Source organism: Bos javanicus, chromosome 5, assembly GCF_032452875.1.
Source record: "Bos javanicus breed banteng chromosome 5, ARS-OSU_banteng_1.0, whole genome shotgun sequence".
Lineage (NCBI taxonomy): Eukaryota > Metazoa > Chordata > Mammalia > Artiodactyla > Bovidae > Bos > Bos javanicus.
This window is the reverse complement of record NC_083872.1, coordinates 89,689,645-89,716,131: the sequence shown is the minus strand read 5'-3', so window position 1 is coordinate 89,716,131 and position 26,487 is coordinate 89,689,645. Positions and strand designations below refer to the sequence as shown.

At 38.5% G+C, this 26,487-nt stretch overlaps 1 protein-coding gene across 1 annotated transcript in view; it reads left to right on the top strand.

The window, feature by feature from the left end:
* PDE3A (phosphodiesterase 3A) overlaps positions 1 to 26,487 on the top strand; it is a 370,530-nt gene that overhangs the window by 300,413 nt on the left and 43,630 nt on the right. The window contains exons 3-5 of the mRNA XM_061417690.1: positions 345 to 602; positions 5,013 to 5,167; positions 12,336 to 12,460. Coding sequence (XP_061273674.1) covers positions 345 to 602; positions 5,013 to 5,167; positions 12,336 to 12,460 — 538 coding nt within the window. The remainder of the gene's footprint in view (positions 1 to 344; positions 603 to 5,012; positions 5,168 to 12,335; positions 12,461 to 26,487) is intronic.

The window sequence follows — 26,487 nt, the reverse complement described above, 5'->3', positions numbered from 1 at the left end:
CTTTCTTTCAGTACTATATGAAGTACATTAAAATGTTGAGATCTTCATAAAGAGTGATTGATATGAACATTTTTTTTTGTTTCCTGAAGCTTTTTATTTAAAAAAAATAATTTTTATCTTTTTGTTTCTTCAAAGTCTACAGGGTCTAGCAGTAAAAAATGTGCTATTAACACAAAAATAGCAAAAAGATATGGCAAATTTGGGCAAAATTTGAAACAGAAATGTGATTTGCATGTTACTTTACTATCACCCTTTGGTCCACTTTTTCTAAAAAGCCCAGTTTCCCTTCCTGTGCCTCCAGCCTCAAGCCTTTCTCACCCAACCTCCTGTGTTTGGTGTCTTAGTCTTCAGGAACCAGCATCACTGTGGATATTGCCGTGATGGGCGAAGCTCACGGCCTCATCACTGACCTCCTGGCAGACCCTTCTCTGCCCCCCAACGTGTGCACGTCACTGAGGGCAGTGAGCAACCTCCTCAGCACGCAACTCACCATCCAGGCCATTCACAAGCCCAGGGTGAACCCCATCGTGTCCTTCAGTGAAAACTACACCTGCTCTGATTCTGAAGAAAGCTCTGAAAAAGACAAGCTGGCTATTCCCAAGGTAGGTATTAATGACATGATCCTGAAAGGGTGAAACTGTTTCTCCTAGACCTTTTTCTTATCACTCCACACCCAGAGATTCATATCAGTGAGCCCCACCACGCCCCCCCCCCCCAAGAAGTCTTACCTGATGGTAAAGAGTCTGCCTGCAGTGTGGGAGACCTGGGTTCAATCCCTGGGTAGGAAGTTCCCCTGGAGACGGGAATGGCACCCCACTTCAGTATTCTTGCCTTGAAAATTTCGTGGACAAAGGAGCCTGGTGGGCTAAGTACATGGGGTCGCAAAGAGCTAGGCATAACTTAGCAACTAATGCTTTCACTTTCTTTCCCCTAAGAAGTGTTTGTCAATCATGGTGACCAAAGTAATAGAAAAGTAAACATAAAGACTTCCATCCTTATACCTGATAGCTTTATGTAAACAAAAAATTTACCTTTTTACATTAACTTTTTTTATTCATGTGTTCAGGGTTTTTCTTCTCTATATATCAGGCCTTAGTCTGTGGGATGAAAGTAATAGCAGTGGGAAATAAAATCAGGCAAAACCCCCTGCTCCCACTTTTGTAGATTTTGTTAAAAATTCACTGCCTTCTAAAATGCGAGATTCCTTTCCTCTTTGATTTTTTAGTATGGTAGGCTTCACAGTACCCTCATGTCTTTCCCAAACCCAACAAATTTTTAACTTAGAAGAATTTATTTGATTTTCGGTTATGTATTTTATTTTATTTTTTAACTTTACATTATTGTATTGGTTTTGCCATATATCAAAATGAATCTGCCACAGATATACATGTGTTCCCCATCCTGGACCCTCCTCCCTCCTCTCTCCCCATACCATCCCTCTGGGTCATCCCAGTGCACTAGCCCCAAGCATCCAGTATGGTGCATCGAACCTGGACTGGCAACTCATTTCATATATGATATTATACATGTTTCAATGCCATTCTCCCAAATAATCCCACCCTCTCCCTCTCCCACAGAGTCCAAAAGACTGTTCTATACATCAGTGTCTCTTTTGCTATCTCGTATACAGGGTTATTGTTACCATCTTTCTAAATTCCATATATATGCGTTAGTATACTGTATTGGTGTTTTTCTTTGTGGCTTACTTCACTCTGTATAATAGGCTCAAGTTTCATCCACCTCATTAGAACTGATTCAAATATATTCTTTTTAATGGTTGAGAAATACTCCATTGTTTATCTGTATCACGGCTTTCTTATCCATTCATCTGCTGATGGGCATCTAGGTTGCTTCCATGTCCTGGCTATTATAAACAGTGCTGCGATGAACATTGGGGTACACATGTCTCTTTCAATTCTGGTTTCCGCAGTGGGATTGCTGGGTCATAAGGCAGTTCTATTTCCAGTTTTTTAAGGACTCTCCACACTGTTCTCCATAGTGGCTGAACTAGTTTGCATTCCCACCAACAGTGTAAGAGGGTTCCCTTTTCTCCACACCCTTTCCAGCATTTATTGCTTGTAGACTTTTGGATCACAGCCATTCTGACTGGCGTGAAATGGTACTTCATAGTGGTTTTGATTTGCATTTCTCTGATAATGAGTGATGTTGAGCATCTTTTCATGTGTTTGTTAGCCATCTGTATGTCTTCTTTGGAGAAATGTCTATTTAGTTCTTTGGCCCATTTTTTGATTGGGTCATTTATTTTTCTGGAATTGAGCTGTAGGAGTTGCTTGTATATTTTTGAGATTAGTTGTTTGTCAGTTGCTTCATTTGCTATTATTTTCTCCCATTCTGAAGGCTGTCTTTTCACCTTGCTTATAGTTTCCTTTGTGGTGCAGAAGCTTTTAAGTTTAATTAGGTCCCATTTGTTTATTTTTGCTTTTATTTCCAATATTCTGGGAGGTGGGTCATAGAGGATCCTGCTGTGATGTATGTCGGAGAGTGTTTTGCCTATGTTCTCCTCTAGGAGTTTTATAGTTTCTGGTCTTACATTTAGATCTTTAATCCATTTTGAGTTTATTTTTGTGTATGGTGTTAAAAAGTGTTCTAGTTTCATTCTTTTATAAGTGGTTGACCGGTTTTCCCAGTACCACTTGTTAAAGAGATTGTCTTTAATCCCTTGTATATTCTTGCCTTCCTTTGTCAAAGATAAGGCGTCCATAGGTGCGTGGATTTATCTCTGGGCTTTCTATTTTGTTCCACTGATCTATATTTCTGTCTTTGTGCCAGTACCATACTGTCTTGATGACTGTGGCTTTGTAGTAGAGCCTGAAGTCAGGCAGGTTGGTTCCTCCAGTTCCATTTTTCTTTCTCAAGATCACTTTGGCTATTCGAGGTTTTTTGTATTTCCATACAAATTGTGAAATTATTTGTTCTAGCTCTGTGAAGAATACTGTTGGTAGCTTGATAGGGATTGCATTGAATCTATAAATTGCTTTGGGTAGTATACTCATTTTCACTATATTGATTCTTCCAATCCATGAACATGGTATATTTCTCCATCTATTAGTGTCCTCTTTGATTTCTTTCACCAGTGTTTTATAGGTTTCTATATATTTTTGGTTATTTAAAGTAGAAGTTGGCCTTAGTGATTCATGTATTTTCTTTTTTTTACATATAAGATATGAGAATTTTACAAAAGTGAGCTGTAGGGAGTAGAGTTCTGCCTCCAGTTTAGACCTCAGTGTTAGTTGAAAACAAGTCATGTTAAGGACGAAAAAAAAAAAAAAAGGAAAGAACCAGAATTTCAGTGGTCTCAGGTATATCCAGCACAGTTCTTTATTTGGTAAATAAGCAGCTGTGCCCTGGAGCTGATGGTCAGTCAGTAACATCTGTGTTCTTGTCATTGTGGGTCTCTGGACTCAGGACTATGTCCTTCAGATAACTTTGTCAATTAGGTGGTTTGTTTGTTTGTTTGTTTGTTTTTTTCAATTAGGTGTTTTTAAGTTTCCTTTGAACATCTACTTCTCTGAGAAAGATAGGGCTAACATGATATGAAAATAAATGGATGGAGAAAGAGAAACTGATTCCTTTGGGTCTCAAAATAGACACAGAGTCAGTGACAGATTTACAGACAAGAATCCTGATATTTACATTGCTTGACATTTTCTTTTCCTGTTGAATTCCCTCCTAGGGTATATATCTTTAAGAGATTTTGGTAACTATTTAATATCAGAGTTCTTCTTGAATCCCAAGGTGCCATATACTTAATTCTCAAAGCTTTTACTGTCTTCAGGAAGAGCAGACTCTTTGTTAAACTCTGCTTGCACAATTGTTCTTCTAGGAGTTACCAGCCACAAATAAAATAATGAGCTCCTACCTCATCACTATTGCTGTAGTTGTATTAGATTACCTTCCCTTTCATTTTTAAGGTTAAGACTCTCTTTGGAGGGTCATTGTTCATCCTGGTGAACTCAGAATCATGCCTGAGTGCTGAGGGTGTCACAAATCCCACTTAGGCTATGGTAGGAGAAGAAATGACAAAGAGGGGAATCGCAGGTCAACTAGCAGAGTCTTCTGTTAAGAGGTGTTCATCACCACAGTGCACCAGACATGCAGGGGAGCCCCCCAGTTCTGGGAACTCAGGTTCTTGGAGGACTTCTACCCTCCCTCCCAAAGACCTGGTTATGGACTAAACTTGAGTTGGTCAAAGAGGGGGCCTAGTCAGCAGACTACTTTGCCTTTGAGACCAGAGAAAAAGAGTGGAGGGCAGGCTGGGGGACTTGCGCACATTCTCCTCCCTGGGAGGGGCTGGGGTGAATGGTGGTTTCCATGGTGAACCATGCCCACTTCCTGTTTGCTCTCCTTCACTTTCTTGCTGCACCTTTCTCAGTCTCTTCACACCCACTCCTGGTCTGTCCCAGTCACCTCTTCTGTATCAGGTTTAGTGGTTTGTAGAAATTATACTTTCCTTTCAAAAAAAAAAGATGTTCATCCTAATGACATTACCCAAATGCCTGTCTGTCTTAAGTCATATTAACCACAAGAGAGGTGGTACATCTTGTGAGTTACACTCTTACCTTTAGGTCCCATCATTTCTAAATCAAGGATTAAATCAATTAAATCAATAAACACTTTGGTATAACAACAGTTGTGCTAGTTAATAGAAATGCAGCTCATAATAAGTTACATATTAATATTTATAGGTATGTAAGCCCTGTTGGACAAATATGACAATAAAATTAGCCCAAAATGGCTCTCATTTCTCATAATCCATTTTTATATAATCATTGAAATGAAGGTCCCAAAATGTTATTTTTATAACATTAATTGATTTTGGCCAGAGTTCCTTATTGAATTTCTGAGTGCCCAAATTTTAGAGATATGATATTCAACCAATATAGTTTAATATATTCATTGCTAATTAAAAACTCATTTTCTTTCATTATATTACATAGAAGTTAGTGATAGGAAATATGCTTGGTAATAAAATCAATGTTCCTTCTTCCCAGCGCCTGAGGAGGAGTTTGCCCCCCGGTTTGCTGAGACGAGTTTCATCAACTTGGACCACCACCACTTCTGCCACAGGTCTGCCCACTTTGGAGCCTGCCCCTGTCCGGAGGGACCGTAGTGCCAGCATCAAGCTGCATGAAGCACCTTCATCCAGGTTAGGTGATGTTCCTGTTGGGTTCATGTTTCTAGGAGAAGTTCCTTATCAAAAATTAATTATAAATTACAGGGGATTACAAAACAGACATAGACTCCTAGAGTTAGAAAATGAGCTTATGGTTTCCAGGGGGGAGGGAAGGATGGAAGGAAGGGACAGTTAGGGAGTTTCAGATGGACAGGTACACACTGCTGTATTTAAGACGGATAACTCACAAGGTCCTACTACATGCACAGGAAACTCTGCTCAGTGTTGTGGCAGCCTGGATGGGAAGGGAGCATGGGGAAGAATGGATACTAGTATATGCATGGCTGAGTTCCTTTGCTGTGCACCTAAACTATCACAACATTGTTAACTGGCTATACCTCAGTACAAAATGAAAAGTTAAAAAAATACATATATATAAAAGTAAAATACAGTAGCATCCAAAGTGATTGTTTACTTAATTATGAAAAATGATCATTAATAAAGATTTATAATATATGGCAAAAAAAATTACAGGGGAAGGGAGGCCCAAAAGATTATAATTGATTTGAGGCCCACTTTGAAACTGAAAAAGATATTTGGTTTAAATCCAGAGCAGTATAGGGATTGATATCAGATAATTATGCTTAAATGTTATTGTATGGCCTTAAGTATAAATGGGGACAGTGACTTGAAGTGATGTCTGCTACTGTAAATTTGGATGGGTAAAGTTGAACCCAGAATAAAGACAGACTAGATTTTACCTGGACTGAGATCTGTGTTGGATTTTTACATCAAATGTATCCAACCTAACATTTGCAAATGATTGTTAGATTTCCCCCAGTTCACCACACCAGCTCTGCTGGCATTATTTGAAGGGCAGAAAATCAGATCAAAGGTAGATCATTCTAAGAGCAACTAAATATGTTCAAACAGTTTTTAACTTAAACTTTATTTAGACAGTGAACAAATTGGTGATTGTCAGAGGCAGAGGTTCAGGGTAGCCAAAATGAGTGAAGGGGATCAAAACTTGCAGTTATAAAATAATTAAGTTGTGGGAATATACAGCATGGTGACTATAGTTAATGATACTATATTGTATATTTGAAAGTTGCTAAGAGAATAGATGTTAAAAGTCTTCATCAGAAGAAAAAAAAAATGTACAAAGATGTTTGTTGAGACTCATGGACTGTCCATGGCATTCTGCAAGCCAGAATACTTGAACAGGTAGCCATTCCCTTCTCCAGGGGATCTTCCCAACCCAGTACTCCTGCATTGCAGGTGGATTCTTTACCATCTAAGCCACCAGATGGATATTAACTAGACTTATTGGGCTTCCCAGATAGCTCAGCTGGTAAAGAATTTGCCTGCAATGCAGAGATCCCAGTTCAGTTCCTGAGTTGGGAAGTTCCCCTGCAGAAGGGATAGGCTAACTCACTCCAGTATTCTTGGGCTTCCCTGGTGGCTCAGATGATGAAGAATCCAACTGCAATGCAGGAAACCTGGGTTTGATCCCTGGGTTGGGAAGATCCCTGGAGGAGGAAATGGCAAGCGACTCTAGCATTCTTGCCTGGAGAATCCCCATGAACAGAGGAGCCTGGTGAGCTACAGTCCATGGGGTCACAAAGAGTCGATACAACTAAGCACACAGCACATTGTGGTGATCATTTCACAGTATATACAAATATCAAATCATCATGTTATGTGCCTAAAACAAATATAATGTTATATTTTGATTGTACATCAATAAAAATAAATAGAATACAATTTACTTAGAATATTAATTCTAATTTTACAAAGTGGTTAAAAAATCAGAATTACCAAAGCTAAAGAAAAGATAATACTAAGATCTAGAAAGAGTTTTGAAGAAAACATCATCATGAGAGAAATTCTTTCAGAGAAAGCTACTGCGTTTGTCCTTTTCTATTTGGCATAGAAATAACATACTTCATGTGAATAATAATTATGAGAACACTTACCATGTACGATTTCAGGTTTTTGAAACAATTACATCAGTTTTATTAATGATCTAATGACTGAAAAATTACCATACCTTTATTGAACTACATGATGACAATATTAGATGTGATTTTCTTTTGACCCTGGCTTTGAATATAAAGCCCCATTCTGAAATTGGCAAAGAAATGGAATTTTTAACGACTACTAACTTTTCCTGCTTTCTTACTTAAAAACATAATTGGTTTCTTTCATGTTAAATATTATTGATGATCTAATAAACCTATAGAATCAGAAGCAAACATGAATGATTCTTTCTTTCACATGAGTTCACATAATGTTTGTGAAACTTCAAAACATCACCATAGGAGGATGTTAATCTGTTTCATGAACATTTCCTGAAGTTCAAAATTATAGGTCACTAATAATATTTCCCATGAAAATATTGACTGTTGACTTTTATAGCAGCAAATACTTATAAGTGGTAGGAAATTATAGTTATGTATTTGTTGCTTAAAAACATGAATTTTATGTTCTTGGTATATATCTTTAGAGAGGTTGTCTATTTTATCAGCACACCTTGCCAAGATTCCTGTCATAGTATAGTTAATGCTCCTTTATTTACTATCCATAGAATGATTCTACCAAAAATCCATTCAAGCTTTCTTAAATGTCTCCTTTCTTTCTGTTATTATTTGTTACTTCTCATCAAATTTCATTTCTCCTACTCCTCTCTTCTCTTAGTTAAATGAGATTAGAGGCTGAAACTGAAATCAACATGAGGAACAGGCTTTCAAAAACTTTTATGAGCTTAACTCCTAAGGATTTTGTCATTCTGTTTTATGAAATAAATGCTCCTTATCAACTATTTTCAAAATAGAAAAGGAATGGCATACAATCCCACTCATTCCCTTTTTCCTAAAAGTGCTCATTGATGTCCTGCCTAGGTATGACTTTTCCCACTAACTTACTCTTCCTTAATTTCACTATCCTATTAAAAGTCCTGATATAACATCTGAGAGTGATACAACTTTTTCACCATTATAAAAAAATAATAAATTTAATAAATAGTAATAATATATAATAATAAAATATATTATTTTAAATATATTAAATAAATGAATAAAATAAATATAATAAAATATAACAAATAATAATATTTTAATAAAAATAATAATAAATTTAATAAAAAATAATAAAATTCATTCCGAAGAGAATTTAGTCCTTTAAGGGAAAACCATATGTCAGTAAGTAGCAATGGTACCACCACTAAACACAGCTAGTTTGGGTTGACTCATCCTTGGCTGTAGGTGAAAATAGTGAAAAGATGGCCTCAGATATCTCCAGCCCTACTAATAAACCAAAGTTAAAACGTTCTTCAGTTAGACCTGTTGCTAAAACTGACTGATTTCAAAACTGACTTGAGTTTTAATCTTTGAAACTTCTTCCCTGTCAGTCCTTTTACTTCTTCCTTTCCATGTCTGTCTTTTCATTGAGGCTCTTTGAGGACTGCAGTGATCAAAAGAACAAGAGTAGGAAGTGAAAAGTAGAAACAGTTCTCAACTTGTGTTCCTATAGGTGCATAGCTTGATGAGTTACTCCGGGGTGGTTTTAAATCCAGCTGAGTCAAAAGACACTGGACTGAGAGTCAGACGGATCTTGACCCTACCACTCAGAGATGTGTAGCCAGAGCCTTGGTACCCACCAGAAGAAATTCTTCAGGAAAGGGGGAATGATGACACAAGTGAAGTAAAATTAAGTGGAAGGATACCAATAGGTTTTTTATTAAAAAAAAAAAAAAAGTAAGCTTGAGAGAAATTTTAAGTTTGAAATGAATCATACCCTAAGCCTTCCACATTGGCCATGGAAATGACAGCAGGCTGTAAACTCTGTAAAAAAAAACTGTTAGGACCTGGTAAGACTTTTAGGACATAGGATGAAGTTTTTATGAGTAGAACTATGGTGATAAAATCCACTTTTGTAGAGGAGGGTTGAGGTCTTCCACAGCAAACACACAGATAGTTTTTGCATGCTGTGTTAGTGTGGGAAGATCAAGTAGAGGTTCCCCTAAGCTATTTTTCTCACTGGAATTCAAATCATTATATATGAATAAGATCCTAATCACAAAGGCAAAGATCAATAGACAGCTGAAAACTCACACAAAGGAATGCATTTGAAAGTATCTGTAAATTATAAAGTGTGTATGTATGTGTATATATGGACATACATACACATGTACACACATATATATTGATTTGTCATTTTATTGACAATATCTCTTAAGGAATTAATATTTAGCATATTAAGAAAGGATATATGGCTAGGATTTTATTTATCTTAAAGTTCATTAACTTCCCACACATTAAAGATGCGCCATTATTGCACTTTATGAAATTTCTCAAAGTGAGCCTATCTTAAATGTTTTTATTAAAGAAATATAAAATAGAAGTAGACAGTTTTGAGCTAGCTTTAATAATATAGAGGGCTTCCCTGGTGGCTCAGATGGTAAAGAATCTGCCCACCATGCAAGAGATCCGGGTTCAGTCCCTGGATCAGGAAGATCTCCTGGAAAAGGGAATGGCTACCCACTCCGGTATTCTTGCCTAGAGAATCCATGGACAAAGGAGCCTGACAGGCTATAATCTATGGGGTCACAGAGACTCAGACGCAACTGAGTGGCTAATGCACTTTTAATAATGTAACTCTTTAAAGTATTAAAAAATAAATTCAGTTAATATTAAGGTCTTTTTAAAAGCCTACATAGAAAAGTCACTGTCTGTTTATTATACAGTATGCTGAGAAGACATGTAGGCCTCATAAACATTACATACAGTGTCTTCACAGTAAGTCTCACACATCAATCAATCCAGCAAAAGTAGTTGACAGGGAATAGTGGTATCAGGAAATAGTTGATATAGTTATCTATCTCAGATTCAAAGTTTTCTTTGATATTATTGTTTCAAAATTCCAGACATTTGTGAGTTGCCTAGAATGAGATTTCCAAGAAGGATATGAAACAAATATTATCTTGTAGGCTATCCTTAATTGTATTTGATAATTGCTGGAACTCATTCCACTTTTCAAATGCTATTTAAAGTAAAGAGAAAAGATGAAATTTTAAAATATCTGGCTCAACAGTTGAAGAAAAATCTCTCTGAAAAGGATAAAGGAGATGAAATGAGGTAGCAGAATGTCACATAAGACTGAACACAGGTAATAGATCTTTCCCATCAGTAAATTTGCTAATAATCGAAGAACAGAGGCAGTAGCCAAGCAAATGCTCAGCATCTTCCTCTTTGAGAGGTCTCAAACTGGTAGTGCAGCATATCCTAAAAGTCCTGTTATTTCACCTTAGCACATGTTCTAGTTTGGACTTAATATGCAGAATTGTAAGCAATACACACATCATGATGCTTTCACAAAGAATGCCATTTTGGTTATAGCTCAGTTCAGTAGCTTAGTTCAGTAGCTTAGTTGTGTCCGACTCTTTGTGACCCCAGGGACTGCAACACACCAGGCTTCCCTGTCCATGAGCATGCTCAAACTCATGTCCATTGAGTCGGTGATGCCATCCAACCATCTCATACTCTGTCATCCCCTTCTCCTTCTGCCCTCAATCTTTCCCAGCATCAGGGTCTTTTCCAGTGAGTCAGTTCTTTGCATCAGGTGGCCAAAGTATTGGAGCTTCAGCTTCAGTATCAGTCCTTCCAACTAATATTCAGGACTGATTTCCTTTAGGATGGACTGGTAGGGTCTCCTTGCAGTCCAAGGGACTCTAAAGCGTCTTCTCCAGCACCACAGTTCAAAAGCATCAATTCTTTGGTGCTCAGCTTTCTTTATGGTCCAACTCTCACATCCATACATGACTACTGGAAAAACCATAACTTTATTTTGACTATTTTGATCATAGAACACCTCCAAATTATACCTCATTAACTATATAACTTATATGACAATCTCTACTCATTAATGACCCCATAATTCCATCCATTTCAGCTTTATTTACAATAAGCGACTCAAAGAGACCAGGTACATCCTGCTTACACTGCCAGTCTAAGATTGGCCAAGGATCAGATTGTCCAGTTACTATCACGCAAGTTATAGATTTTATGCATTACCAAATTTACTAATGCTCAAAAACACACCGATGTTAGCAAAATACAAACCAAAACATAAAGCAGACACTTTTACTCCCATCCAAGTACTAACCAGGCCCTACCCTGCTTAGCTTCTGAGATCAGACAAGATCTGACATGTTCAGGGTGGTATGGCTGTAGACTACCTTTGGAGTAGTCTTTTCCTTTGGAGCAAACCAAGACAGTCTATATGGCTTCCCGAAATATATTTTTCTCTGAAATTACAATAGATTCTGTTTCAGATTCAGAATGCAAGGTTTTGAGTAGTGCCTACAGATAAATTTCGGTCTGAAACAGCTCTAAAATGTATATCCATTAGTTACATGGATTTTTTGTAGTGTTCTTCATCCCAACCGTCCAGATTGATTTATGATTTATTTAAATTGATTACAGGTTTATTTACAATAATACCTAGACAGAGCAAGGATATCCTGCTAAAAACATTCCCTCGAGTGAAGACTCACTGCCATTACCTTTCTCCTAATAAATAGCATCAGTGCTACCTTTAGCAGCAGGCCCATTAGTATCTACAAGGGAATTTGTCTCATCATTCCATTCTTTACAGGGTATCACCAGAAAAAGAAATGGTTGGTTAAAGACCTGTCATTAACCTTTTCCTTCAAGATACTGCAAGAATATTGTCTTTGAATGATAAGTACTTGCATTTCTTAATTTAGTTACACCAAGAATAATAAATTAAAAAGAGTATATAAGAAAGCATCATGTCATTCATACCTAATGTAAGTTCACCTGCATCTTAAAGTTAGTTTGCCATGTTTTTAGAAAATCTTTGAGGAATATGATTATGGAAATAGAATGAGAAGGTGTTGGATACCAAGTAATTGAATGAACAGTAAAGCTCTCTTTTTGTCTTGGTTAACCCAGTATCCTTGAAGAGTGTGTCCTGTGACCCTGTAGCACAGACTGAATTCAGATAACCTAGTTTGTCACTAGGTTACTGACTAGGTTTGGAAGTCAAGTGGTTCTGTCACTGAACCTGGACCATGACTCAGATTGAAACTATTATGAAAATGGTGGTTGGGTTCTGGTAAGGTCTGCCCCAGTAATCAAAGGATAGTTTCTTCATTTTTCTTTATACCTTGTCTTTACAGTGCTATTAATCCAGATTCTTGGAAAAACCCAGTGATGATGACTCTCACCAAAAGCAGATCCTTCACTTCATCCTACGCTGTTTCTGCCTCTAACCATGTAAAGGCTAAAAAGCAAAATCGACCAGGTAAAGAACTTACTGAGGAGAGAGCTAACTAACAGTCACTGAGTGTGCCATCATGGAATGAACTAAGCTTTAAGTGTTGCAACACTCAGATGTGTTTGGTTTGACTCTTCTAAAAACAAAAAAGCCTCATTAACCAATTAGTTACTGAAATTTCCAGTTTATAGGATGATGCAGATTCTTTTAAGATAGCTGCACCAAATATCCCATCTTGAACTTACTGGATGAATATTAAATCAGTGTAACTATGAGTAGGCAAGCTTTATCTTATTAATATAAAAGATAATGAAGTACTTATGAAATTTCAATTTTATTTTTAGTTTGTTAAAAAATATTTTCCAGAAGTATGATATTTATAAGTTCTAGGAAATGCTTCATTTACTATACATACTATAATTTTTCAAAGAAATTCTTGCTCCATGTCACTTACCTGCACACACCCCCAATATAAAAATACAAAAGGAAGAGGTATGTAAATTCAGAGAAAATACAATCCAGGACCTTTGACAGCCCTTTGAAAAACCTCAAAAATCAGCAACCAAAAAACCCAGGAGTAACATGGGTGGTAGGTTTTCCTTCTCTTTTAAACCAGGTACAGAACGAAACTTAATGTGATTTCTCCTGTCTAGGATCTGCATGGGGCTTTTCAGGTTGGTGTCAATGTACCCTCTGTGCTTCGAAGTATCAGTTTTTTCTTTCCCTCAAGCGTCACTTAATAAATATGTATGGAGTGTTCACTATCCAGAGATACTATCTGACACTGAAATAGTTTGAAGAATGCGGCAGTGATGAAACCAGACCCTATTTCTCCTTTCACAGAATTCTCACTTACATTCAAGTGGAGCATATAAACAGATATAGAGTATAAGCTATTAGTATATATATATATATATATATATATATATATATATATATAGTGTTCTAAAGGCTATGATAAGAAAGTGAGGGAAAACTTTCAAAGAATTAAAGAGATATAAAACCCAATGTGTGGATGGAAAGCTTCAACAATTTAAGATTCTAAATGATGACTGGCAAAGCTAACAAGCAGAAAGGGAGAGCAGTGAATGCAGAGAGGGAGATAAAAGCAGGTCTGTGGACAGAGGCCAGATGGAAGCCAGGAGCTTTGGCAAGGAGTTTAGGTATCAATGAAGTTTCAGGTAGGAATGTATCTGTAGAATAATTGGGGGAAGATGACCTTATTTAATCAGAATCTGTGATAATTTAAAACTGAAATAGTTTGTCAGATTCTATCTCCAAATTGGCCTCATCCTTAAATCCCAATTGAGAGTCTGGGGTATTTCCTCTGACCTTTCCTTCCTGGAGGGTTCCTTGTTGGTTCAGTGGTAGAGAATATGCCTGCCAATGCAGGAGACACAGGTTCTATCCCTGGGTTGGGAAGATCCTCTGGAGAAGGAAGTGGCATCCCACTCCAGTATTCTTCCTTGAGAAATCCCATGGGTAAAGGAGCCTAGTGGGCTATAGTCCATGGGGTCGCAGAAGAGTCAGACATGACTTAGTGACTAAACAACAATAGCAATTCCTTCTTGGAATGTTCTCATTCCAAGTTTTCATCTCTCAGCATTGTAGAAAGCCTTGCTGATATTTTTCAGTAGCTCCCTGCTTAGCTTCTTAATCTCCTGCCTTTATCGCAGCTCAGGAATTCACCAAATAGCTCAAGGGAAAGCTGCCCTCTTCCCACTGGGCTGTTAGACATTCAAGTCCTGGCTGCCATGGCAGCCCCAAACTCCAGTATTTGTGTCATCAGCCTTATGACGTTACTAAAAGCTCTGTTGGCTTGCCTTCCTAATAGCTGCATCCATCTGCCTGGATTCTTAGCCTTTTGTTCCATGCCAGTGGTCAATAAATAATGCTCTGGATGGAAGAACATTTTGCAGGATTTTGGCTCACCCTTCTGAGGGTCTCTTCTATTTGGAAACCTATCTCTCCAAGTTGGTTGCCTTGCTGTGATAGCTTTTTTATTTTAACTCAGCTTTTCTATTCGTTCTCAAAGAACAAATAGATGGATTTACTGCAAATTATTGCATTATAGCCAGAAGCAGAAGTCCAGAAATGGTAGTGTTTCTATGAGGGTTAGAGAACCAGTACTCACATTCCACTAATATTTCAAGAGGCTACCTTGGAATATAAGCTTAATTTTAAACAGCACAACTTAAGGAAGGACTTCTGTTGTTTCTTCCATCTAGAAGAGAAAATTTAGTACTTTCTTTCCCCTTTGATCACCTAGTTTATACTGGTAACTGTTGAAACTATTCTTCCTGGGTAGCTCAGCTGTGAAACAATCTGCCTGCAATGCAGGAAACCTGGGTTCAATCCCTGGGTTGGGAAGATCCTCTGGAGAAAGGCATGGCAACCCACTCCAGTATTCTTGCCTGGAGGATTCCATAGACAGGGGAGCCTGGAAGGCTACAGTCCATGGATTGCTAAGTGTTGGACATGACTGAGTGACAAAAACTTTGGCTTAAATCTCTACTGGTGAGCATATGAAGACACTTCCTCCAGAAAATACCATTTTAGTGGCATGAAATTACTGAAAGAAATCCCTAAAGGCAATCTGGTTTTCCAGAAATTAATCTGGTCCTCTCTGCTCTTTAGAAAAATTTATTATTCTTTTGAATCTTACAAGTCATTCATGACCTGAGGATTAGAATTTATTGTTCATGAGGGTCAGAAACAGGTCTGTGTGGGAAAATATTTAAATAGAGATTGCACTGAGGGCAAATTCAGATGAGCTCAGAAATGCAGAGGCTCATTTGGGACCCCAGCAAGGTGGAAGAACTGAATCTGAGCGTTCCATATTAAACCTGAGACTTTTAAAGGGGCACTTAAGTGTATTATAAAGCAGACATTATTTTGCTGACAAAGGTTCATATAGTCAAAGCTATGGTTTTTCCAGTAGTCGTGTATGAATGTGAAAGTTGGACCATAAAGAAGGTTGAGCACAGAAGAATTCTTGCTTTCAATCTGCAGTATTGGATAAGACGGTTGAGAGTCCCTTGGACATCAAGGAGATCAATCCAGTCAGTCCTAAAGGAAATAAACCCTGAATGTTCATTGGAAGGACTGATGTTGAAGCTGAAACTCCAATACTTTGGCCACCTGATACAAAGAGCTGACTCATTGAAAAGACCCTGATGATACAAAAAATTGATGGCAGGAGGCTAAGGGGACGACAGAGGATGAGATGGTTGGATGGCATCACTGACTCAGTGAACATGAGTCTGAGCAAGGAAAGCCTGGCATGCTGCAGTCTATGGGGTCACAAAGAGTCAGACAGGATTGAGTGAGTGAACAAGTGACCCTAGTTCAGAGGATGCCTTCAGTTCAGTTCAGTCACTCAGTCATGTCTGACTCTGCAATCCCATGGACTGCAGCACGCCAGGCCTCCCTGTTCATCTCCAACTTCCAGAGTTTACTCAAACTCGTGTCCATTGAGTTGGTGATGCCATCCAGCCATCTCATCCTCTGTCGTCCTCTCCACCTCCCATCTTCAATCTTTCCCAGCATCAGGGTCTTTTCAAATGAGTCAGTTCTTCACATCAGGTGGCCAAAGTATTGGAGTTTCAGCTTCAGCATCAGTCCTTCCAATGAATATTCAGAACTGGTTTCCTTTAGGATGGACTGGTCTCCATGTGGTCCAGGGGACTCTCAAGAGTCTTCTCCAACACCACAGTTCAAAAGCATCAATTCTTCAGCACTCACTTTCCTTTATAGTCCAGCTCTCACATCCATATATGACTACTGGAAAAACCAGAGCCTTGACTAGATGGACCTTTGTTGGCAAAGTAATGTCTCTGCTTTTTAATATGCTGTCTAGGTTGGTCATAACTTTTCTTCCAAGGAGCAAGAGTCTTTTAATTTCATGGCTGCAGTCACCATCTGCAGTGATTTTGGAGCCCAAGAAAATAAAGTCTGTCACTATTTCTACTGTTTCCCCATATTTGCAATGAAGTGATGGGACCAGATGCCATGATCTTCATTTTCTGAATGTTGAGTTTTAAGCCAACTTTTTCACTCTCCTCTTTCACTTTCATCAAGAGGCTCTTTAGTTCTTCGCTTTCTGCCGTAGGGGTGGTGTCATCTGCATATCTGAGGTTATTGATATTTCTCCTGGCAATCTTGATTCCAGCTTGTGCTTCATCCATCCCAGTATTTCTCATGATGTACTCTGCATATAAGTTAAATAAGCAGGGTGAAATGTACAGCCTTGACATACGCCTTTTCCTATTTGGAACCAGTCTGTTGTCCCATGTCCAGTTCTAACTGTTGCTTCCTGACCTGCATATAGATTTCTTAAGAGGCAGGTCAGGAAGGACCCCTTGGCTCCCTACAAAATATGTTTAGGTAATTTTTGGAGGAAAGCATCACCAGTTAACAGCCATGCAGCTTCAACATATAAAATTCAAACCAGCTTGAACTTACAAACCAGATCATTGTAAACATGCAAGGAAATAACACAGGTTAGAAAAACTAGGAAAACAACTGTACAGATCTCTAAAGGTGTTGAGTGGGATGTACCTAGTGGTCCAGTGGCTAAGATTCCATGCTCCCAATGCAGGGGGGCCAAGTTTGGTCCCTGGTCAGGGAACCAGATCCCACATGCTGCAACTGAGACTCTGTGCAGCCAAATAATTTAAAATACATATTAAGTTATTTAAATGACAAAAAAAATACTCAGTTGTTTGAAGAAAAACATGAGGGCATAAAAGATAGAAATGAGAGAAGACATAATTGCAGGGCAGCTAAATGACTTTTGGAAATATAATCAGGGAAATATGACAAGTTAAATGTCATAAAGACTACTAAAATTTTGGAGAATTAGTAAACTGGAAGGCAGAGAATGTGAAGAAAGTATACGGAATGAAGCTCAGATGAGAAGTTGGAAAATGTAATAGATTCTGAGAGCCTTAGGAGGAGTCATCAGGAAGTCTAATATACATAATCATAGTTTTAGTAGAGGATAGGAAACATAAACTATTTGAGGAGGAAAGGACAAAGAACAAACAATTTAAACATAGACACAGAATAGTGAAATCACAGAATGCCAGAGATGAAAAAAATCTTGAAGTTAGCCAGAGATATGTCCCTTCAGTCAGTCTGAGAGCAAAATTGTTGTAAATAAATGGAGTCAGAAGACAGAAAAATGTTTTCTTCAAAGTTTTGAGAGAATATGATAGTCAACCTAAAATTTTACACCAGGCAAATCTGTTTTGAAAGAGTAGAAATAAATTAAAGACATATTCAGGCAAGTCACAACTTTACCACCTACCAGATCTTAACTAAAGAAGTTTATATTTTAGAAAGAAAAGGAGCAGAGGAAAATTTGTAAGGTATAATAGAAATGATGAACAGATAAATTAGAAAACCATGATTACATTCAAACAAACATGATATGCATAAATAATAGTATTGAGTTGGCCAAAATGTTCATTTGGGTTTTTCCATAAGATGTTACAGAAACACCCAAACTTTTTGGCCAACCCAATATTTTCAGATTGTAGGTATTTTTTAAAAGATTTTTAAGGAAAATAATTAAAATGTGAGACAATAATGACAAGTAACTCAAGGGATGAAGGATGAATTGAAATGTTTTGCACTCTTGTATTGCTCAGAAAACAGACTCAGATGAGGAAACTGAGGCAGAAATGTTGAGTAACTTGCCCAAGGCCACACAATTAATCCAGAATTCTTTCTTTTGTCCTAAAGACTTACTAGGAAAAAAATGGGGATGACAAATTGAGATAACTTAAAATTAGGATTTTTTTTGGTCTTGTCCCTAGCCGAGGACAAGATAATGAAAGGATTTGGTTTTCTGTCTCTCAATTTCTTCACTAGGTCATGAAATTAAAATTCTTAAGATAACATTCTTTATCAACATGATAAAGTCAAGAAGATAGAAATTAATGGTTAGTGTATTCCCTATAAATAATAGAGAAAATGATGAGACAGACTTGAGGAACAACCTCAGATTCTGTGCCCTGCTCCTGACTTCATATGCCTGTGCTTAAGAAGGGCAACATGTGAAAGGAAAAGAGGCTCCACAGAGGATACCACAAAGGCAGATGGTAGAGATGCGAGTTGGGCTTCTCAGGTGGCCCAGTGTTAAACAATCCACCTACCAATGCAGGAGATGCAAGAGATGTGGATTCAATCCCTTGGTTGGGAAGATCCCCTGGAGAAGGGAATGGGAACCCACTCCAGTATTCTTGCCTGGAAGATAACATGGAGAGAGGAGCCTAGTGGGCTACAGTCCATGGGGTCACAAAGAGTCGGACACTACTGAATCACACACACACACACACACACACACACACACACAAGGGTCACAGTAACAGCAAGAGCCTCCCACATTCTTGCCTTGAAGTACATAAAACATCTCTGTCATTGATTGGTTTGGGAAGGATTTTGCATTGTGCCATCTTTAGACTGCTCTCACAGCAGAGCTAAAAGTTTATAAAGTAACCTATATCCTATGTATGCTGAATTGTTTAAATCCCTGAAAGTCTGCCAAAAGGAAGAAAACTTTCCAAGAGTCGAGAGAGCTGAAACTCAAGTACAGTTCTACCTGATCAGATGGGCCCTTCTGTTTGGGAACTCATCTCCCTGCATGGATGGCTGGTTGGGGTTGATTTGCCAAATAGATGTGATTTAAGTGAGTGTGATGCCCTGCTACACCCACCTCCCCAACCCCCACCCCTGCCCTGGGTTTCAAGAAAATGTGGAAAGAGGCAGAGAAAAGCCCCTTTATGTGGCCAAGAGAGTAAGGAAATGGAATTAAATAAAGTGTGAGGAGGAAAGTAAGAAGCAGTAGGCAGAAGAGATAGGGGGATGCAAGCGTAAACTTAGAATACAGAAACACTGGAAGATAAACGACCTGTTTTGAGATGGGACTAATGAAATCTGTTCTTTGCGCAAATCAAGTAAACAGTGAGTCCTCTGGCTCCATCCATCAGTATTCATTTAAACAGTTGAAGCACAACCAATTATTATGCAGTTACTAATATAAAATAAATGGATGAAATCACATATGAGTCCTTTGATTAAAGCCTGGAAACAGGAGATATAAATATAATTTATATTTCTGTGTTGCTTTTCTGAGTCACTGAATATGTAAAAATGCCTTTCTGTCATTCTACTTTTGAAATCTCTCTAATTCATGCTTATCAGAGCTGCAGTGAGTCGTTCCCTTTCCAGATTCTTATAAATTTTATGATTCTGATAATCCTATTGCAATGATTACAGATATCTCTACACCTGAAAGTTAGACTGAGTTTTGCCTATAGAAAATTTGAAATGAGAGACAACTTGAATTATGGCATTGTGATTTTTTTTTCCTTTTTGCATCTGTGTAATTTTACTTTTTGGTTTGGAAAAATATTGGGGCTGTTTTCCTGTGGGTGTGGAGAAGAGGCATGTATTTATCAGACAGGCTGGTCCCTTTTTTGTTCAATGAAAATTAAACAGAATTTTAAAGCACAAACAGATGGATTCACTTAAATCATTTCCCTCCAGTATTGTTTATCATCTCCTTTTGATTGCCCAAAGTTCCTTGTGTCTTGACCCACATTTTCTCATGTTCTCAGGAGCAAGGAATTAAAGACTCAATTACTCAAAGGAGTTGGTACTTTAGAACTTTTTAAAGTTATGTTTTTAATTTTTAAATTTTTAATTTTAAGTATTTCAGAGTAGAGTGGTCTGAATCATCCAAAGAATTGTATTTCATGAGCTGGGTCTTTTTCCTGGAGTCTCTTAGAATTATTCAAGAAAAATGAAGATAAATATGTTTGAGAGCATGCACATTTATCTCAGTCCCTTCATGTGTATGTGTGTGTGTGTATTTGTGTAACATAAGATTGGGTGAGACTTCAGGGGTTATCAGTTCTATCCCTCTAACTTTAGACATGATTACACTTTAAATAATCTTATAAAATAATTTGTTTTTGATGACATATAATAATATCCTTTTCCTGTGAAATAATTTTATTTGCAGTCTCTCCTTCTAAGAAAGAGTAGTCTTCCCTCATAGCTCAGTTGGTAAAGAATCCACCTGCAATGCAGGAGATCCTGGTTCGATTCCTGGGTTGGGAAGATCCGCTGGAGAAGGGACAGGCTACCCACTCCAGTATTCTTGGGCTTCCCGTGTGGCTCAGCTGGTAAAGAACCTGCCTACAATGCGGGAGACCTGGGTTCAATCCCTGGGTTGGGAAGATCTCCTGGAGAAAGGAAAGGCTACCCACTCCAGTATCCTGGCCTGGAGAATTCCATGGACTGTATAGTTCATGGGATCACAAAGAGTCAGACATGACTGAGCGACTTTCACTTCTTTCATTTGATTATTCTCTACATTTGTCATCTCTCCTATTTGAAGACTAATATATGTAAATATATGGCCATTTCCTACAGCATTCCTAACCATTTATGCTTTTAAAATTTTAAGTAGACTATGATAACACACACTGTGAGAAATAGTTTGGCTTGAGGAAAAAGAAATTTATATGTTTATGCCTTTATCTTCTCACCTGTAGAATAAAATGTTCTTGCTTTTCAGGGGGTTGCCAAGACCCCTGCTTGTTCACATCATTCAAAATATGTAACCTCACACCCTTGCAGAAGCAAAGTGTTTTTCCTCTGTTACAAGGTTCATTTTAAATTTCATTCCAGGCAGTAAGTCTGGAGTCTTTAGTTCTGCTTATTTGTTTTAAATTTTGTTAATCCCTAAGTTCCAAGAACTCTAATCATTGAGTGGATTTTTAAATTTTTAAGAGCGAATTGCATGTCTCTAAGTGAATCAGCTGGCAGCTATTAAAAATCAACAATGAAGAAAATCACTCCTCTCATAAATTGCCTTCAGAAAATATATGTGTGCAGACAGAAATGGATCATGTTCCCACAGGCTTTCAACTACTTTTAAAAAGTGCTAGGAAACTATCCCCAAACTCACAATTAGTTATCAGAATAATTAAGAAATGGCCTAAAGCGGTGCCTGTCAGGAGCCTCTTTGGTGTGCCTGTGTGCTCAGTTGTTCATTCACGTCCTGCTCTGTGGACTGTATGGATCATTTGTGACCCCATGGATTGTAGGCACCAGGCTCCTCTGTCCATAGGACTTTTCAGGCAAGAATGCTGTAGTGGGTTGCCATGCCCTCCTCCAGGGAATCTTTCTGACCCAGGGATCGAATTCGCATCTCTTATGTCTCTGGCATTGGCAGGCAGGTTCTTTACCACTAGCGCCACCCAACTGGGACTTTCCTGGTGATCCAGTGGTTAAGACACTGTGCTTCCACTGCAGGGGGCACGGTTTCAATCCCTGGTCAGGAAACTAAGATCTTTCATACCTTGCAATGCAGCTAAACAAAACATACAAAAAACAACCACCACAAAAAAGATAATTCCTTAAAAAAAAAAAAATGATGCTGGAATTAAAACTTTGCCATGACCTGGCCAGCCCCATGCAACCTTGCCCCACAATCTCTCTGACCATGTTCCCTTCCCCTCCTTCCTCTTTTTGCTAACCTGCAGTCACACTGACCTCCTAACTGATCCTCTGACAACCCCCAGGTAGGTCCCTCTTTCTGGAACATGTTTTCCCCAATACTTGTCTAAATGTCTTCCTTATTTTATCAAGCCTCTGTTCAAATGTTACCCTTAGTGCATTCTGTCCTTCTTGATCCTCTATCCTCTGCATTATTTGTTTTCTGGGTATGAAATATATTTACTTATGTGGTGTGTATATATATATATATTTTTTTTTAATTAGAGGATAATTACTTTACAATATTGTGATGGTTTTTGCCGTACATTGACATGAATCAGCCATAGGTATACATATGTCCCCTCCCTCTTGACTCCACCTCCCACCTCCATCCCCATGCCACCCCTCTAGGTTATCACAGAGCACGACTTTGGGTTCCCTGCATCATACATCGAACTCCCACTGGCTATTTGTTTTACATATAGCAATGTTTATGTTTCAGTGCTATTCTCTCATCATCCCACCTCCTCCTTCCCCCACTGTGTCCAACATGTCTGTGTCTTCTTTGCTGCTATGCAAGTAGGGTGATCAGTACTATCTTTTTAGATTCCATATACATGCATTAATATGCAATATTTGTCTTTCTCTTTCTGACTTAGCTTACTTTGTATAATAGTTTCTTTGTATCAGTTAAAATTCCCTGACTTTCTTTTCTTCCCCAACCCCCTTTCTTCTTCCTCCTTCTCTTCTTTCTCTAGTTTCTGTCTCCCCTGAAAGCTCCAAGAGCAGGGAATTTTCTTTCATTCACTATCGCATCCTTTACTCCCTGGAATGGGGTGCACAATCAATATTTGTTAAATGAACAAATCATTGGGATACTTACTCTGTGCAAATACCTTGATAACCTTTAAACCACATCGAACTAGTATCCAACTCCTTAATGGTTAAGCTGCTTTTCTAAGATTATCTGGAGACTCAGTCGGCCTTAATTTAATAAATAGTCTAAATTAAACTAACACTTTCTAACTTTTCTTATATGACAGCTTATATATTTGTATAATGATATGTGCAAATATGTTATATAGCTGTGGTGAAATGAAAAGAATTGAGAGGTTTTTGAAATTTGTATTTAATTTATAAAATAAGAAAATCAAATTATATTAGTGATCATAATAAAATTTAATTTATTCTGGAGCACTCAAATTGATAAAAATGTACAACTGTTAGTACTTCCCAGAACACTTGTAACTTACTTGCTGCACACAATGATAGGTTGGTTGGAAAACAGTGAGTTAAAAATCCAGTGTACTTAGGTGTCTTTTGGCTCAGGAAATTACATAAGGATATAGTTTGTCAGCAGTGGCTCAGACTGTGAAAAATTTGCCTGCAATGCTAGGTTTGATCCCTGGATTGGGAAGACCCCTTGGAAAAGGGAATGGCTACCTACTCCAATATTCTTGAATAGAGAATCCAATGGACAGAGGAGCCTGGTGGGCTACAGTCCATGGGGTTGCAGAGAGTCAAACACAACTAACACTTTGATTTTTCTTTGGTAAAATAGCTAAATCTTTTCAGTAGTAATAGAAATCAAAATGCAAACCATAAGGTATGTGATTGTAAAGAGCAAAACATGCAACCTAGTAGACAATGAATTTTCCTTCCTCGTTGGGTCGTTTCTGATAGAATAGTGTGCTAATAAAGCACAATCTACCAAGAATGCTAGGCTCACTCCATATTCTCCTATTTCCTCTCACTGTGACCCTGGGGAGGTTATTTAATCTTCCTGGGTCAAAGTGGTTTCATTTGTTCAACATAGGCAGAGGTTGAGCTGTTGATCAGGAATCCATAGAAATATTGAGAAAAGGCCTTGGAGGGGTAGCTAGCCTCCACATTTAATCAAAGAAAGAGTATAATTTCTTATATTTTAAAGTAGACAAAATAATAAATAGCAGTGCTAACAAGAAACTTAAACATTATAAAAGCCAATCAACAAGCCTAATATTCCTTTCAGTGGACCAGAAAACCTCTGGCTGTGACAAATAAAACTTTTGAGAGAACTGGACATTGGAAGCAAACTAGGCCAGCTGCCAGGTCACCACACATCTTATTCAGTGATGTGAATATTGCTGGCTGTATGTCTCCCCAGAGTGATGAGCAATAGAAAAATGACTTTTAAGGATTTCATTTTATTTGCTTTACAGTAGACTGTTTAGCCATGTGGTCATGAGAAATAGTAAGCGAGAGGCTGGTTAGAACTTCTCTCTCTCTCTCCTTCAGTTTTAGTGCAGGCTGTATTCTCTGTATTTGGAGAGAGTAACTTCAAAAGACATCATCCCGGTCCTCAGACGTCAGTGCTTGGAAATGGATGCCAGTGCTCTTTAAAATTTTCACAACCAAGAGTAAACACAGTTTGGCACAAATGTCCACACTTATCATTTGAGCTTGAAGTCATTGTTTCATCTGTAATGGATCATGTTACATTTTTCAATGTATCCAAACAGTTTCTGACACACAAAAGTTAGTTTCACTGAAAGTGTGGATGGTTAATAAACTCTCTCAAAAATGGATCTTCTTCATTTACATATTTTAAGCAACCAGTGGTGGCTCAGAGATAAAGAATCTGCTTGTGACACAGGAGGCACAAGTTTGATCCCTGGATCAGGAAGATTGCCTGGAGGTGGTAACCCACTCCAGTATTCTTGCCTGGAAAATCCCATGGACAGAGGAGCCTGGCAGGCTACAGTCCACAGGGTCACAAGCATCAGACATGACTTAGCAACGAAACCATTACCACCACTAAGCAGCCAATGCCTGCCAAAAAACTCTGCTCCACATACATTAATGTTGAAAACTATGGCAGATCCTGTTGCTACTAAAAACCTCATAACGAAAGAGAAGGCAAACACATGAGAAGTTTTTAACTATTATCATCAGGTCAGAATGCCAAGAGAAAACAAAAATGGGAGGAGAAAATAATACCCTTCTGCAGAAAGACAAATATCATATGATATAGCTTATAGGTGGAATCTACAAAAAAAAACGGGGGGAGGTTACAAATGGACATGTTTACAAAACAAGTAGAGTTACAGATGTTGAAAACCTTATGGTCACCAGAATATAAGTGATGGGGGCGGAGATAAATTGGGAGATTGGAATCAATATATACACACTGCTGCTGCTAAGTCACTTCAGTCGTGTCCAACTCTGTGCGACCCCATAGACAGCAGCCCACCAGGCTCCCCTGTCCCTGGGATTCTCCAGGCAAGAATACTGGAGTGGGATGCCATTTCCTTCTCTAATGCATGAAAGTGAAAATTGAAAGTGAAGTCGCTATATAAAATAGGAAACTAATAGTAACCTGCTGTATAGCACGGGGAACTCTCTCAATACTCTGCAATGGCCTATATGGGAATTCACTTTGATGTGCTAACACAGCATTGTAAATCATCTATCAGATCGGATCAGATCAGTCACTCTGTCGTGTCCGACTCTTTGCGACCCCATGAATCGCAGCAGGCCAGGCCTCGCTGTCCATCATGAACTCCCGGAGTTCACTAAGACTCACGTCCATCCAGTCAGTGATGCCATCCAGCCATCTCATCCTCTGTCTTCCCCTTCTCCTCTTGCCCCCAATCCCTCCCAGCATCAGAGTCTTTTCCAATGAGTCAACTCTTCGCATGAGGTGGCCAAAGTACTGGAGTTTCAGCTTTAGCATCATTCCTTCCAAAGAAATCCCAGGGCTGATCTCCTTCAGAATGGACTGGTTGGATCTCCTTGCAGTCCAAGGGACTGTCAAGAGTCTTCTCCAACACCACAGTTCAAAAGCATCAATTCTTTGGTGCTCAGCCTTCTTCACAGTCCAACTCTCACATTCATACATGACCACAGGAAAAACCATAGCCTTGACTAGATGAACCTTTGTTGGCAAAGTAATGTCTCTGCTTTTGAATATGCTATCTAGGTTGGTCATAACTTTCCTTCCAAGGAGTAAGTGTCTTAATTTCATGGCTGCAGTCACCATCTGCAGTGATTTTGGAGCCCAGAAATATAAAGTCTGACACTGTTTCCACTGTTTCCCCATCTATTTCCCATGAAGTGATGGGACCGGATGCCATGATCTTCGTTTTCTGAATGTTGAGCTTTAAGCCAACTTTTTCACTCTCCACTTTCACTTTCATCAAGAGGCTTTTGAGTTCCTCTTCACTTTCTACCATAAGGGTGGTGTCATCTGCATATCTGAGGTTATTGATATTTCTCCCGGCAATCTTGATTCCAGTTTGTGTTTCTTCCAGTCCAGCGTTTCTCATGATGTACTCTGCATATAAGTTAAATAAGCAGGGTGACAATATACAGCCTTGACGTACTCCTTTTCCTATTTGGAACCAGTCTGTTGTTCCATGTCCAGTTCTAACTGTTGCTTCCTGACCTGCATACAAATTTCTCAAGAGGCAGATCAGGTGGTCTGGTATTCCCATCTCTTTCAGAATTTTCCACAGTTTATTGTGATCCAGTCAAAGGCTTTGGCATAGTCAATAAAGCAG